The 16332-nt window shown below is 38.3% G+C and overlaps 1 protein-coding gene across 1 annotated transcript; it reads right to left on the bottom strand.

The window, feature by feature from the left end:
- Positions 1-4869: 4869 nt before the first annotated feature.
- Positions 4870-16213, bottom strand: hacd2 (3-hydroxyacyl-CoA dehydratase 2). Its single transcript, XM_040034783.1, has 7 exons — positions 16003-16213; positions 14440-14557; positions 13577-13595; positions 10914-11002; positions 10233-10354; positions 8614-8792; positions 4870-7400 (listed from the first exon to the last, which is right to left on the bottom strand). Exons 1-7 carry the CDS (start codon positions 16125-16127, stop codon positions 7318-7320), a joined length of 735 nt encoding a protein of 244 aa, XP_039890717.1. The 5' UTR covers positions 16128-16213; the 3' UTR covers positions 4870-7317.
- Positions 16214-16332: the final 119 nt, after the last annotated feature.

The raw sequence follows: 16332 nt of genomic DNA, 5'->3' as shown, positions 1-16332 counted from the left end.
TCCAGCTTGGACTCTTTTCTTCATTTGTCCTCAGCACCCACCTTGACATTTAAAGTCGACCAGATTAACCACCACTAGTCCAACTACCTTGCCTCCCTCTCATGTATGCTCCCATTCCCATTAGGGTTTTCATTCCTATTCTCTCCACCTGCTCCATACCTGCAGCCAGAGTCTCTCTTATTTTCTCCCAACTCTCCCTGCAGTCCATCTGCATCTACATAGGAATTCTATTGCCATCAGTTTTAGACGTCTCTCCTCTATAGGCATTTAGACAGACTTTTAATTGAAATGGTATGAAACAGAGTCCAATCTATACAAAGTGTGTGAGGAATGGCTTTCATATTTTACATAGTGTATTTTTACCTATAAAATACATGATCAACTTAGGAACAATAAGAACTTCTCTTAACAAGTATAAGGTCACTAAAACACTGAATTAAAATTAGCCTGAGTTTAAATCTCTGGCTTAAAAAATGGAATATAATGTGCATAACTAATGCTTTATATTGCTTACATTTTGGGGTAAAAATTGCCAGATGCCCTTCTTCATGCAAAGGGGCTTGTGTCAGGTAGTTTTGCTTTTACTTCAGAAAAAAATGCAAACATATTTTTCACTGTTGTCTGGGTTGGCTAAGATGTTGCTGAAAAGCATCCCAATCAGTTAAAAACTGGAAACTCTGCTAACCCTTCTCACAGCAGGGCCTTCAAGCACAGAACTGTTTGCTAGTGGCTGCTTCTTTATACGAATACAAATCAAGCCAAGTTTGTGCAAACTGTGGCCAGTGCATTTGAATCATTTTGATTTACAAATTTCCACAGCCTGTGCGTGTCAATGTTCCCTGTTATTTTATCTGATATTACAGAGCTTTCAACTCCAAGTTACCCTGGCTGAGTCACCCAACATTATCGATTGTTCCAGTTAAAGCCAAATGTCTTAATTTGAAATGAAATTAGCAATGCTCTTAATCCTCTGAAGAGCAAACAAATAACCGAGAAGTTGCAGTTAAATCGTGGCTAATAATATACAGTTAGAATATCCACATTCATTTCACAGTGATTACAACCACACACACACACATTTGTGTTTGTGGCTGATGTGACACAGAACACTACTGCCATCGCCTGAGCGTGAAATTGAACATTTTACACAGCGTGGGCGAAGGCGTAGCCACACTCATACTAAGAAACAATTTTTTTTAAAATGAAAAACTATTGTTTCAAGGCTCCAATAACCCTGTGACCCTCAACTGGATTAATGGTTAAGAAAATTAATGGACGGGTGTGTTTTTGTCTTTCATTTAAATCCAGAGTAGTTACTGAGATATTTTACATGCAGAACTTTTACTTGCTTTTCTCTTTCTTTTCTTTTTTTTTTTTTTAACTCTCACCTCTCACCCTCACTGGCAGCTCTTCAGATGTTATATCATAGCCAATTAAATCTGAACTGAAAAGCACAACTCAACTTGTAAGCCAAAACAGCCTTTCAAGTATTCAGGTAGTTTCAGTTTCACCATGACAACTGTGCAAATTCAATTGGGATCTTTTGATACTTTATGACTCCATTCTCAGCCACCAAATAGACAGTGAGAAGGCACTATCATGTTCAAGGGGAAAAATCAGTGAAGTCCTCATGTGTGTGAATTTCCAATAGAGACGGACAAAAGTAAGTGTGATGAGAAAGAAACGAGAGAGAAATGAGTCACCCAGGACATGCAGCTAGCAGAGGGATGACTCTAACCTGATCCCGGTGCACTGAATTACTGCCACGGCTTGTTCAGCAGCACAAAGAGGAATAATCAAAACTCAACCCTGTTTCAATTAGAGGCAGCGTTTGAGGCAGCAGAAAACCAGCCTCGGTGAGCAGCAGCACTGATCCACTGAATCGGTTATTATGTGCTGTGCTGATGCTTTGCTGAACATCATAACGCCCACATAAACCATTCGCTGTTGTCTAAAATAACGTCAGTTATTTCAGACTTACAGGGGATGTGTCGGCTGAATTGAGTAAAGACGCAGAACGACACAAAGATACTGTGTCGTGAAGAAGTGACACCGCGGTGAAGAGGCCCTCACCCACAGGAGGAGAATTCAGTCTGCGCTGGTTTCTCTGTCTCTCTTTTCCTCACAAAGGAGAAAATGAGGAGGACTGCAGTGTTGTGTGACTCATCCTGGTGTAGAGAGCAGCCTTTACAGTCTCACCTGTACGAACACACGCACACACACAAACACACAGCCCTACATATACAGTCAGAGATACTATCGGTTTATCCAATAAATTAAGTTCACACTCACTTACTAGAGTATTTCAGATATGAGGTTTTAAATCCCAGCCAGTCTTTGTGAATCTTGCATTAGATAGAATAACATTAGACAGTCTTAACCTCCTAGGACCTGGCATCCACATATGTGGACATCACATATGTGGACATACTTAATTTTGCTATACAAGGGCCTGATATCCACTCACGAGGACATGACACTGCCACCTGAAATGTTTCGTGTTTCATGCAATGTTCTGAAATCTTTTACGTTTTTTGACTTTGTTGCAGGCGTACGTCTTCCTGCAACTGTTAGCAGCACTTCAAAGCTGCACAATTGTTGTTTCTCATTTTGTTTTTGTACTCAGGAAAAATGCTGCTGTGTTCAGACACCAAATAAAGAGTTTTGCACATCATTACTTAATTGTGACTTTATAATGTTCTATCGAAATTTAAAACAAACGTCCTCAGGTGGATATAATTTTTCTCAGAAACTACATCAGGTAAAAAGATCATTCTTTGTTTTTCCATTCATCAGGTCTCAATCAGCCCAAATAGCAAAGAGATATTAAAATTTCATGCCATGAAAAAGTTCGGGTCTTAGTAGGTTAAAGTGTGTTATTATGGGCTAGCAAGTATCAGTACTTAGGTTTTGGTTGTATTGGCTAAAATGTGTACCTTCAGAGAAAGATGTAAGTATAGGGGATCGTTAAAGCTGATATTTCTGATGATGTTGAGGTAAAAAAAAAACATTTCGTATTCAGCTGTCATCAACAATTTTAACACTTGTAGCAGTTGACAGGGCCCTTTGCTGTTGCTAAGTGATGGTATTTACATACACATCTTGCAGAAAGTTTTTGTTGTTGTTGTTATTGTGTTTTTTTCCAGGACATAATAAAAAATCGTGTGCTCCTTACCAGGTCTGAAAGGTAAATATAATGTCAGATAAACTACAAAACATTATATATTATAATGTTACATTATGTCATTAGTTATTTAAGAGAAACTAAGCCAAGCAGAAGCTTTGTGTGGAAAACTAACTGCTCCCCATCAACACCTTGTACAACACTTTAAGCAGCACCAAGTTGAATGATTGGTTTGCTGTATGGCTTTATCAGTCTCTCACATGATTGCGGAGGAATTTAGGCCCTCTCTCTTTTTACAATGTCGCTTCAGTGCATTGAAATCTGCAGGCATTCGTTCATTCACAGCCCTCTGAAGGTTGCACAGCATTTCACAAACTGACATTGTGTTGGCACACACCTGAATGCTTCAGAGCTGCAAACTGTGAAATTATGATCTGTTAATTAAGTGCATTTGCTTAGCAGTACCTGCTACTTACCTCTTAATTCCTGCTGAAGCTTTAAAAGTTTACTTTGGTTTTCACACACTGCTTCTGTAACCTGGCTTTTTGTAAAAGAAAGAAATAATCACATGGTGTAAAATGTCATGTGAGGTTGTATTTACTTATTTTTTTTTAGATCTGGTAAGGACCATTTTGCCCTTATGTGGAGTTTGTACTTTTGTTTTTACCCTGACTGTATATATAGAAATACCAGTTTTTTCTGTTTGCTTTTAACAGATATCTTACACTAACCAGCTGGGGCTGTAAGGTTTGAGAGATTTTGCAGTTCACTAGGAAAGTCTGAAATTTACTAAAAAACAAACAACAACAACAAAGTTGGGGCTCTAGGTTTCAGCTCTTCATAACTTAACAGAATATTGCAGCCTCTATGGTTCGATATTGTTCGATCTTTGTAAAATCTTCCTGTTTAGTTACTGAACGAGTCCATAGCAGACGTGCCTCCTACAGACAGACCCACGGGTCATTATAACATTTATCCAGTATGAGAGCATTTTGCAAATTTTGTCCATGTGTTATATTTAAAAAAACAACACCTTTCTTTTATTTTAAGCTGTCTGTAGTTTCACTCTTAATAATACAAATGCCCCTGTTTACTCTGCACTCACTTCCTCGTCATGTAAATATAGCTTTTTATTTGTGTACAGCACATCTTTATATTTGCATGTTATGTATCATTAGATCACACTGACAGTGGTGCACAGTGTCAGCAGGCTTACTTTTCAGTTCATTTCGATTGGGCCCAAGCCTGCAAAGTATTTGCACCACAGACGTCACGTCCAAAGGCATGATATGTTAACAGCAGCGCAAATGAGAAAGGCGGTCACGCTGATTAGTGCTTATCCTGCCCAGCTTCATGCACCCCGTCCATTTTCATTACAGCGTCAGGCTAATGGGCAACTTGGTTTTGGCTTGTATTTAGCTGGTAAAGCCGTCCAATGCTGCTATATTATACAACAGACAATGTTCCCACCTACATAGTGTATGAGTGAGTCACTGGTACATTGAGGCGCGCGAACACACATACGCACACACAAAACAAGCCATTTCCCCCCCAAAATTATGAGAAGGGCATTATAATTCACAGGCAGCATCAATGGTCCATTAGGGCTATTTGTGTACAGGTGCATGGTAGTCATGTTTATGCATTTATACATGAAAATAGCAAATATGATTCTCATATTGTAGCTTTATTGTAAATATATACTTGTTATTCACACCTGCACAAAGTCTGCTGGCCCCATGCAAAACATTTGTATCAAAACTTTATTCAGGAAAACCAATTCTGGAGTAACACACCATGCTTCTGTATTGTGTCTTTTCTTTCTTTTCTAAACTGAGATTAATAACATAGATCATCATTCCTGCAGACAGCCAGATCTCCTCTTTCATGCAGTTTTACAGCAAGCTGCACTTGTGCTTCTGCAAGACATGTCCAACAAATGTTCCTGATCATGCTCTATCATTTCAGGAGAATAATGTGGGGAATAAAAGGAGAACAAAGGCTGGTTTTGACATTACAGCCACTCGGTGCTTACATTGCTAGGATAAAGGAGTGGTTTAGGATCGTGACAGCAAGCTGAACTTTAGCAGCATAATTTGTGTTGTTTGTAATCCGTGACACTGACTTTTAGAAGAAACAGCATAATGGAGCATGATGTACACAAATCCCTTCAAATTAAGAGATAGTTGTTTCTGAGATTTCAGCCTCAAGTTTTATTTTAACTACAGACTTCCAAAAGTAATCAGGGCAATAAATCAAAAACCACATGGTGTGACCAAGGGAGCATTTTTTCCTGTGAATTATAAAACATGCATGTAACTTATTAAGGGACTGCATTGCACTATGGGTGGTTCTGTGTGTATTTAAAAACCTATCTGCAATTACTGATTCAGAAAAACTTGGAAACTTGTTTTTTGTTTTTTGTTTTTTTTTTGCTTCTGTGACATTTCTCTGGGAACCACAACAAAAATCCAAAGTACCTCTAATGCACTGTGATGGAGGCAGAAATCTCAGATACTGTGAAACCAACAAATCTGTGCATGGCTAGTTATCACCAGAGATATGACAAAAAAGAAGTTTTTATTTAAATACTTATTTCTTTTTTGCTGATACTGCTTTGCTGATGAGGTGCTTAAAGGCAGTTACTGCAAGCATTATGTTTTAACTCAAAGGTAATCTCGAGCCTGGTGTTACGGTGCCACCTGAGTCCAACGAAAATATCAAGCATTCAGGATCATAATGCTCACATGTAACGTTGTGTCCAAAAAAAAAAAAAAAAACCCCACAGGAGAAAATCATTACTCCTGTAATGCCATGTAGCTGTCACATATGAAAAGTACTTTAGTTTACAATCCTCTACATAAATAATAACCACCAAGCGTATTTACCAAACTACACAGACCCCAATCTGGATTTTTTTAAATAAAAGTGAAAACTCCAACACATATTTAGGCTACAATGCAGTTTTACATTATCAAAGCTTATTTCATCCCAAAACACTGTTGCTACTACAGATTGTGCTATCTGCTCTTTTTATTTTTTGCTTAAGTGTCCCGTATCTTATGCCAAAATAACTTCTTTTGTAAGTGTTTTCTTTTTAAAACATCCCCTTTAAGACACACGGACTGTGTTTGTAAGAGGTGGGGTACACACTAGGAGCTTAAAGGAGCAGGAATGCTTTAATCTTGACGCTTAAAGTATAATTTAAATGAAGCTAACAATGCTATAAACATCCAACAGATTAAAGAAACAAAAGGCAGAAAAATGATGGATGTGCACAGGAAAAAAAAACAAAAACGGGACTTGTCTAGTCACAGGAATTAGTGTCTGAACCACCTGGACATCAAACAATGAAGAAATCAAAGGACACGGCTCACAGTCATCACTTGAAAAGCCAGGAAACTTTTAAAGCTTTTAGAGAGTAAACATAAACTAAGCTGAGGCAGACTCCACAACCACAAACAAGCAAACAACAGCTGAGAGGAATAAAATGGACAGGAAAACCCAAGCATGCAAGCATGGAATGAAAGGTTTATTGAACTAAATCAGGAATGTAATCAAACTTTTAAATAAAATAAATGACAGAACACAAACATCTGGACCACAGTTTGCAGCAACAAACACTGTACCTGCAAAACCTACAGACACCAATTTTCAGTATTAGACTTCACATCGTTCTTTCTAAAGCAAAGCGTCTTAAAAGAAACCAAAATACGAGTCGTGGGGAGGCAACAAATCTACTCTACTTTTTTTTTAAGTTTCATTTAAAAAGAGGGGAAGGGAAGCGGGGAGAGGTATGAATTATATCACTGTATAATTCAAATCAAGCTTTACGTGATGGAGCTCTGCTCACTGCTCAGACAGCCGCTCAACTGTACCCAAGTCAAAATACAGATCCTTCACAGCTGCAAGCTCTCTGACTAAACAAAAGTAGCTCTGTAAGTTTGTTCATGAATAATATAAAAGAGAAAAAACAAAACAAAAAGATAACACCAGTTCTTTGTGTACAACCAAAACGACGGCTGTATTAAAGAAAGTTACTTGATAATTGGACTGTCTGCCAGGTCAGTTCTGGCAGTTTAAACCTGGTCGGGTTTCCAATAAGCGTAATTTTGTTCCTCGTTTATTTGATGTTTTGGTTTCTTTTTTCATTTTCTCCCCCCTCGTTTGAATCTTGCTGAATGCCACTGGGCTCACTCCACTTTGCCGTAGTCCTCTATGTGACCCAGCACCTTCTTCCTCTGCCGGATCATGTGGAAGTAGAGCTGGGGAAAGACTGGGAGAGGCAGGGGGAAAGAACAAATTAATACATTCTCCAATAAATGCTGATCAGTGCACCAACTCCTATTCAAGTTACAGTTAAGTCAAAGTGCAGATGTTGAGTGCTTAAGAGAACACGTTCACCACTGAGAAATTACACACAGACCACTAAACAACAACAACAAAATATGAACCAACTTTCTATCTACACATTTCCTACAATACCACAAAAAAGGGGAAAACTATAACCAGTTGTAATAGATTCCACATGCATATCTAATAATGTGACCACTGAGTGCATACTATTGTAATTATGCCTTTGATGTGCGCGTTTATTTTTTCTTTTAAAAACCCCACTAATTATGTAATAGCTTATGTCATTATGGGTCTGTGTCCACAGGCAGCTGAAAGCAGCCATGACCTCATTTTCAGCACCCTTCTCTCAGCACTTATTGTTGCTAGGATACAAAAAACATTTTCTTCAGATAGAGATCGTAAATAACTGGGCTGTCAGAGACAACTAGGACCAAAATCCCTTTCACTGTTGTTGACAAGGTTGATAACATAAGTCCATCACTTCTCACTCATCAACATCCTATTTGGTAGCTGCAGCCCCGAAACCTTCAACTTAAACATGGCAACATCAGATTTATTGCCAAGAAGTATTATTGCAACAAAGAAATATCCAACCAAACACACATTTCCTAACTTTTCATGCCATCTTTAGTTCTTTTCTCAGTTTTACAGGCTCTCTGTTGTGAAATGTGTAAATATTAGGGTGGCCACAAACAAGCAGCACTCAGCTCATAGCAGTCACCAACCAACAGTAGTGAATCCTTAAGTGCAATTCGCATACATAAGCAGATTTCTAGTGTTTTAAGGGCAAAACTGCCTTCCCTGTTCAAAAGAAAAGGGAAGACTTTTTTTGATTTCTTTTTTAATTTAGCACTTTAGTACTATATCTCCTAAGTGAAAAAGTAAAAGCCTCTAAATGAAGTTATGAGAGTGAGAAATGCTTTGCAACATGCAAAAAGCCATCTGAAGATGTGACTGAGAATCCTCCCACAGGGAGCTCTGCATGTTTGATTAGGAGTCTGCAAATATTTTTCAAAACTAAATGTCTAAAATGGCATTTATTGATCAGTTTCTGATGCAAAAAAAACCCTGCAAATGAACAATGGGCTATTTCACTACACAAGGTAGAATGGAAAGTCTCGCCTTTGACTTACGGGGAATGTAGGAAATCATGATGAGGATGAGGAAGGTGTAGTAGTCGAAAGAGAAGTTGTACTTGTTGGGTAAGGTAACAGAGTACAGGCCTGTCTTCTGCACGTATGGCAGCGCTGCATAGATAGTCAGCAGTTCCCCAGTCACTCCCATGGGATACAACACGATGAAGAAGGTGTACCTACAGTACAGAGGTTTATTAATGAGAGGGGAAGGGAAAGAAACAATTAGCCTCATCACTTTATCGTTTATTTGCTGTTTTAGTAACAGGAAGCAGTATCGTAGTAAATCATTCCCTAAAACACTAAGTAAGAGGTGATAGAAAACATTAAGAGTAATAATGCAAAGCAGCATTTAGAGTATTAAATCTGAAATCACGCAGAAATCATTGACATGATTTAAATATATACTGTGACACAAACATAAAGCAACGGCAGGTGCAAAAAATGCAACTCAAAAAGATCCTAAATCATTGAAGTGTTAAGCAATCACACGTTTTAAACAGAAAGAAGCAAAGTTTGCAATTAAATATGACACATGCACACAATGAAGATGTTGTCTTCTACAGAGAGAAAACTCTTCATCTGTCTCTTCTATAACTTGCACTCCAAACCCAGCGACTGTCTTCCGTGATCCTACAATGAATTTTCCACAAATGCACAACAAATTTCTGTCTCTCAGGGCTCACGTCAAACTCAGAGTTGAACACCAATATAGCAATGGTCCCATTTGCTTCCTAGCAACAAAGACCTCGGGGAGGGAGGCTCTTAACAACTGTTGCCTTGGTTGTAGATGCAGACAGAGAGAGGCTTGTGTTTTAATTGTTGAAGCACAAGCTTTTCTGCATGTTTGATGACATCGACAAAATAATTTGGCAGTGTTTGACGTAATGTGATGAACAGCGACTCCTTACTGCTTTAGCATCCTCTTTTCACGTAATACAACCTTAAGATTTTCATTCATAAAGGATTGAATTAGATTTGAAAAGAGGTCAAGTAAACAAAAACATTAATCAATTATTTCCCTTTAATTACATTAATTACATTTATTATTTTGTTTGGAAAACAGGCTGAGAACTAACAGTGGAACACCCAAGGAGTCTATTTTTATTGCATTTTTTATGTAATTATTAACAGATTGAAATTTGTCCTGACTGAAAGCATTATTAGCAGCTTGGTGTCTTTGTTCTCTAAGGACCTGACTCCAGTCAGCCATTTCTGTTTATCTTTGCATCGATCAACTAATAGGTAAAAGGTTGAGCCACAATGCAATTCAATAAATTTGAATTTGCATATTATCATTTTGATAATATGCAAAAAAAAAGCATGAATAAACATAAGCAAACAAAGAGAAATAAGTTAAGAAAAATGAAATAAAATATGCAAAGCAAAACATAAATAAATATATTTTTTTTAAAAATCATTAATCATGTAATTCTTAAGATGATGATGAAAATATATTTAAACACAGGAAGCAGATTAAATATTAAGAATTTAAAGAAATTATTAATGCCTTTTTTATTACTTTAGTTCAGGTTGTTGTTTATTATTTCATCTTTTATTCTTACTTTTAGCACTTTCAGTCCTCCATTGGATGAAAATACTCTTTAATTATTTCTTACCTAGCCCATTTGATGAGGTATGGCAGGTGATTGAGCAGGCTGAAGGTGTAGAAGGAGTAGCGGATGATCTCTGTGACAGTCCAGGCTGTGACAAACAGCAGCACACTGTCCTCACTTTGAACCTGCGCACACACAGAAAAAGAAGGATGATGGAGGGAGAACAGGCGAACAGACGGCCTTGCATCATGTTACAGTAGTTACTCTGCTGTAGGCCAAACTTGACTTTCCCCCCCTCACAGAACCATGCTGTTTGTTTCAGATGCTCAGATCACACTGCAGGCCAACATTCACTATCCTTAAATATTATTTTAAAAACAACGTACATTTTATGTTAAAGAGACAAGCGCACTATGCATTAATTCACTCTTCTAAATACACCCTAGAAATGCATTCACGTAAAGGGGAAGAGAGAACAGTTTGAGAGAAATGTCAGTGCAGCATCATTCAGACAAACAGGAAATAAAACCCATCAGAGATTAGACAGATGCTGTCGATTCATTCCTGCAACCTTACAGCAAAACTGTAATGTTACTTACTCGTTTACTCCTCTTCAAGCTACAAACAGGGCAAACAGTAGATCAGCTGGTCAATTTTGAATTTAAGTGAATGAAATGACGTAGAAGGACGGTGTAATTCAAGTTCAGTTTACACAAGTAGCAAAAGGAAAGAAACTCGCTGTACCTCTTTGACACTGTGCGTGACAGCCCACGTGAGGAAGACCCGGGACATGACCTGGAATCCAGTCAGGACCACAGAGGATGGTACGATTCCTGGGAGATGAGGCAACACACAAACACTGAACATATAAGCATGCAAGACTACTGGTTTTAGTACAGCTGACTAAAACTGTCCTCTCTTTGGTACACCCTTTCAGCTATACAGAAAATCTATTCATGTCTACACAGTCACTTTCAGAACATTAATTGTAAAGCGCGGAACATTTCTGCAATGCACCAGCTGCCGTCCATCAGCTATAGACAGGTTAACCTTGAAAGCCTGCAGACGCTCTGCATGTACACTGTGTTAACTCACACTTCACCTGTTTTAGCTGCTCCTCTGTACGGGTCAAATGCACGGCAGTCACCAAGAGCTCTGTTTGCCCAGTGACAATTCCAGTAAAGTTTGATCGAAAGAAAGAAAGAAAATAGATGAATCTGTCCTAAGTGATGACAAAAAAAGAAGAAAAAAAGACGAAGAAAGAATATGTTGTTTTCAATAGTTAATTCAGTTTAATTCTGAATATTAAACATGTTACACCTGTCCTGGTGTATAGTTTTGTTTTGTTTTTTTACTAACAGTATGTAGCACGTAAGGGCTTAAACTGCTATAAGGAAATATTAAGCACTTTTATTATATTTTTGTATACTTTGTATACAACTTAGTTACAAATGTGTAACACAAACAAAGGTTCATACCAAACAATGAACCATTTATTAACATCTGTGCTCCTTTAAATCAATATTTGGCCCTGCAATCATAGATCAGAGCACAACTATATTTGAGCCCACGTTCAATTTGGCCTCAGCTACACATCTGCAAAGCTTTGTGGCGGTACCTTGCACAGTTATGACTTTACCACACTAACAAAATGTGTCCACAGAGTGACAGACAGACATGTAAACACTTACCACAATGTCTAACCACCTTTGTGGGAGTTCCCAGGAACCTCAAGGGTCATATGTTGTTATGGTGGGACTAAGCTTCCATTCACAGTCTAAATGTAGCTTTTCACTAAAATTTAAAATTGCTAATAATAATAATCATAATAATGTAATTTTTAAAGTAGTACATTTGAGAAAGATGCTGATGAGAGACTTTGTGAGTAACATATCCACATATAGGACAGTTATAAATGATGATGCAGTGTGTGTGTGTGTGTGTGTGTATGTGAACAGCAGCCTCGGGTAGCCTGTTTACAGTATGAAAGGTCAGTTAGCTTTAGCTTCAAATCCCAGATAACGGAGAGAAAGGTTTGTGCATTACAACCGTGGCCAACCGGGCCACAGCCACTCTCCTCATCACATTAACGCCACGTAAGCAAACAGCTTCTCTGCCCTCTTTTTTTGTACACACTTCAGATGTGAAAAGGTTTTGTTTGTCTGTACATATTTACATCTGACTTACATCTACAAATGCGATTTCACGACTCATAATTATGTCTTCTGTCAAAACTGTAAACTGAGATATCAAGCTTTGTTATCCGATTTGTCAATATGAGATCTGCAAACATGTGTTGCCCAGTAAAAAAATGACGTTATAATAACTGACGTGTTTGAGGATCAAACAACAAGGTGCAACTGGGTGTCTGTGTTCCAGTAAAGATGAGTTAACTTGGTTGTGAAGGTCAAAGATTTCACAAATTAAACTACATTTTTCAAACCTCTGGAATAAATAGCACTGGTTTAGAAAAGAAACGAGCCATCTACAAATTTAAAACCACCCAAATGTGTCATTAACTAAACAGCCATCAAGGTTACTTCATATTCTGTTCGGAATGTAAACAACAAACATCTGATACTCGATTTCTCCAGCATCTTTAACATATTTCACCCTGTAGCAGAGGTAACTGAAGGTCATACTGAGAAAAAGTGAAGTAAATTTGAGTCACTAGAAGAGTTTTAATGCTCGCTGTATCTGGACTATCTGGAACTGGTCTAATGGGAAGCACACCAAACAGTCTCCCAGAGGATGTTCCCTCTTTTGGGGATAAAATCAGAGAGCTGCCTAAAATACTTACACCATATTAAACTGAATACACATATTTATGTGCCATGTGTTTAAGGCATGATCAAATTTATAAAAAACAAACAATCAATGTACTCCATTTCTGACACGGGTACCTAGCTTACAATATGGAAGAGGAAATATGTGAAAAAGTTCAAGGGGCCCGAATACTTTTGCAAGCCACTGTATTTGCTTCTGTATTTATAACTGTGTTTCAGTGGGCAGCGTGTGGCTCAGTGGTAAGGACTAACGCCTGGGAGCTTCTTCTGTGTGCAGACAGTGTTCTCTCCCTGTGCTTGTGTGGGTTTTCTCCAGGAACTCGGGCTTTTCCCACCATCAAACAAACCCACATTAGGTTAACACTGCCTCACAAACAAAGGTCCTTCAAGAATTTCCCTTCCTTGTTAAAAAAAAAGAAGCTTAATCAAATTAAACAGCTGTTTTTAAGCATTTCTGCACATTACCCTTTGAAGATATATAAAACTTTAGTCCCGGGTACTTGGTGAGGAAGCTTTACCTAAAAGGATGACTCAATGGATGGATCTAAATCTAATCTGTGCTTCACTGGTGACACGAAGCAAGTGTAAGTGAGGGAAGGTGCAGTCTGAGGAGAAACTCACCTACAGCACAGTGCAGTATCTGTAAAAGAGAAAAATGATCATAGAAATTGACTCAGTCTGTTTCTGGAATAAAGTACACGGACACATTTTTAACTCTAGCTACTGTTGGTCCAGTTTATACGCAGAAGAACTCGAAGATTTCCTATAAAAAATGTTCCAAATACCTACCCCGTTAATACATTATATATTCTATCGAAACAAAATGCTGAGAGTCACTGAACCAAGTCAAAAATCATCGGTCCTATTTTTGATCACCTAACTAAGCTGAGGTCGGTCAGTGCATGTGTCATTTGATGAATGGAATATATTGACTTTAAGTATACAGTGCGTATGGACAGCATCACTGCAACACCTCTAACACTCACTACACACATCTGGGTCAGTATGTGTGTTAGCATGACCACTCTAAACACATGTAAGGCTAAAAGAATGTCTACATACATTTTTTAACCTAGTGTTGAAAAACATTAGAAAATGATATTCATTTGTAGTTTGCACCAAACTATAATTTTAGGATCTTAAAATACTTAAAATAGAAACTAAAATCCTTAAGTCATTAACTGTGTGGCTTCAACATGGTATGGAGAGGCATGTTAAGTTATCAGTTATCAGGGCATACCAAACTCAAAGACACTGTTAGACACTGTCCATTATTAGTTTGCCCTATATGTGTCAAAAGGCTAATGCTGGATTAATAAAATGATTTTTTTCTCATTACTAGTCTCTACATACAAAACTGATAGTGTGTGCTGATATGAGCAATAGTAGTGACCTCTGAAATAATACCACATATTCAACAGACCATACACCTGCTGCATGCTCAGTTTTTATCAGTTATGCCACACCTTTAGTGGTTATCTCACCTCGAGAACAGCTCCAGTCTGAAAGAACTTCAGAGGTTTCTCTATGGAGTAATACAGCCCATGGTAGCTTCCTCTGGCCAGGTAAGCTCGAACCAAACCCACAGCTATCACCAGCCACCTAAACAGTAGAGGAAAATGCAATGCGGTCACTTCATAAATGAAAAACAAGGCCTACCAGATGATCTTGCTGTAGAAATAAACATCTTATGATGTGTCTGTAGTTTATGTGACATACAGTCAAAAGCAGCCATTAAAACAGCTGCGATTTTTGCATCTTTTGGCAAACATGTGCACACAGACAAACACAACACACACACACAGGTAACAAGTTAAAGAAAAAAAAATATTTAAGAGGTCTTATTACTGGGTGTAGTGGGTGCTTAGTGGTGGTGCTGGACCACCTTGTGCTACCATTCTTTGTATATATTTTTCCTCATTTCAAGGATTGGTCCCTGAGCTGGAAATGTCAGACGCGAACTAAATAAAAATAATGTAGTTAAGATTAATTCAGAGAAAGTTTCATTTCACACTCTGGTTTTAATGACTCTTAATCTCCGTCTTGGCTGCATTTGATATCAACTCTGGGGCCAGTTAGGCAGAAACTGAGCAGGTCTGCTTAGCGGCTGTGGCTGAATATGCAAAACCGTGCCTGCGAAAAAACACCCTAAGTGCTCAGCACAAAGCAAGCACTGTACAGGCCGTCAATACTGAGGAGGGTAAATGTGGCCTAACTGGTTGGAACAGTCAGCAAACAAGTCACCATTCAATTGTGCAACAGTCTGAAAATCAGAGCAATAAAATCTGCAAAAGGATTACTGTGTACAAGGTTCAAGATAACTACCATTTGAAAAGCTAAGAAAATATGTTTGCATTATTAAAAATGCAAAACAACAACCTCCATCACAATCGTATTCTTTCTCCAAACATACACTTTAAAACAACAACAACAACAACTCATTTGTAGGTTTAAAAAATTTTTCATTTAAATCACCGAATTGTCTTTTCAGTCCTTAAAAAGATTACTTTATTTTAATATTATAAACTATCACATGTGGTTTTGGTAACATTTACGATAATCTTTCTTTCATTTTCATAATTCTCTCTCATTCATTTGAGCGGGTGCTAAATAAACAAAAATCAATCTCAGTAATCCAACAAAACAGCATGTCCAATGCGTGAATCCGCACTTTCTGACATAAAACAACTAAAAAAAAAAACCCGCACACAATGAATATCTGTCATAATATTCCTGTACTGTATGGAGTAGCGTCCCGTCAGTCACAATTAATGTCCACGCCAGGTGGCTGTCTGTTGCTCCTCTAATGTTAATCTTTGTAAGCCGTTGGATGCAGGAGGAACAACGTCCAAAGTTGTGCTTCTCCTTAGCGCGCTTAGGCATGTTTATGACATTAATAACTGCAAAAAACTGGAAGAATATTAACGCTGTAACACTACAATGGGGAACTCCTTCGCCCATTATTTAGCACAGCCCATCAGCACCACCAGAGACATTTCTATCATCCACCACCCAGCAGCATTAGCACGAGGAAACACGCTACGTACCCCGCTGTCATAACAACGTTGTAAATGACGAGATATGCCGTGGCCAGGGCACCGGGTCCCTTCTTTCTCTTCGCAGCCACATCGCCGTGGGCCGCCTTGCTGGTCCCCGAAGCAGCTGCCGACATAACTGCAACTATCAACGGTCTCCGCTCCTGAACGACGGCGGCTGTCAGGAAAGGAACATGGGCCACACCAGGAAGTGTCGTACTGAAACGGGATGTTCGCTCCACCTCACTTCCGTCTTCGTTTTGAGAAGCGTAGTTTAAAAATAAATAAATGAAAACAATTAAATAAACATTCATTTTTAAAACATCAAAAATATATGTATTT

Source organism: Simochromis diagramma, unplaced genomic scaffold (genome assembly GCF_900408965.1).
Source record: "Simochromis diagramma unplaced genomic scaffold, fSimDia1.1 OVJJ01000091.1, whole genome shotgun sequence".
NCBI lineage: Eukaryota > Metazoa > Chordata > Actinopteri > Cichliformes > Cichlidae > Simochromis > Simochromis diagramma.
This window is presented reverse-complemented; position numbering and strand designations above follow the sequence as displayed.

Coding starts and splice junctions, on each gene's coding strand:
- hacd2 (XM_040034783.1), bottom strand. CDS start 16,127: ATGTCGGCAGCTGCTTCGGGGACCAGCAAGGCGGCCCACGGCGATGTG. Junction 14,558..16,002: donor AACGTTGTTATGACAGCGGG/GTACGTAGCGTG, acceptor TCTACTGTTTAG/GTGGCTGGTGATAGCTGTGG. Junction 8,793..10,232: donor TACCTCATCAAATGGGCTAG/GTAAGAAATAAT, acceptor TCTGTACTGTAG/GTACACCTTCTTCATCGTGT.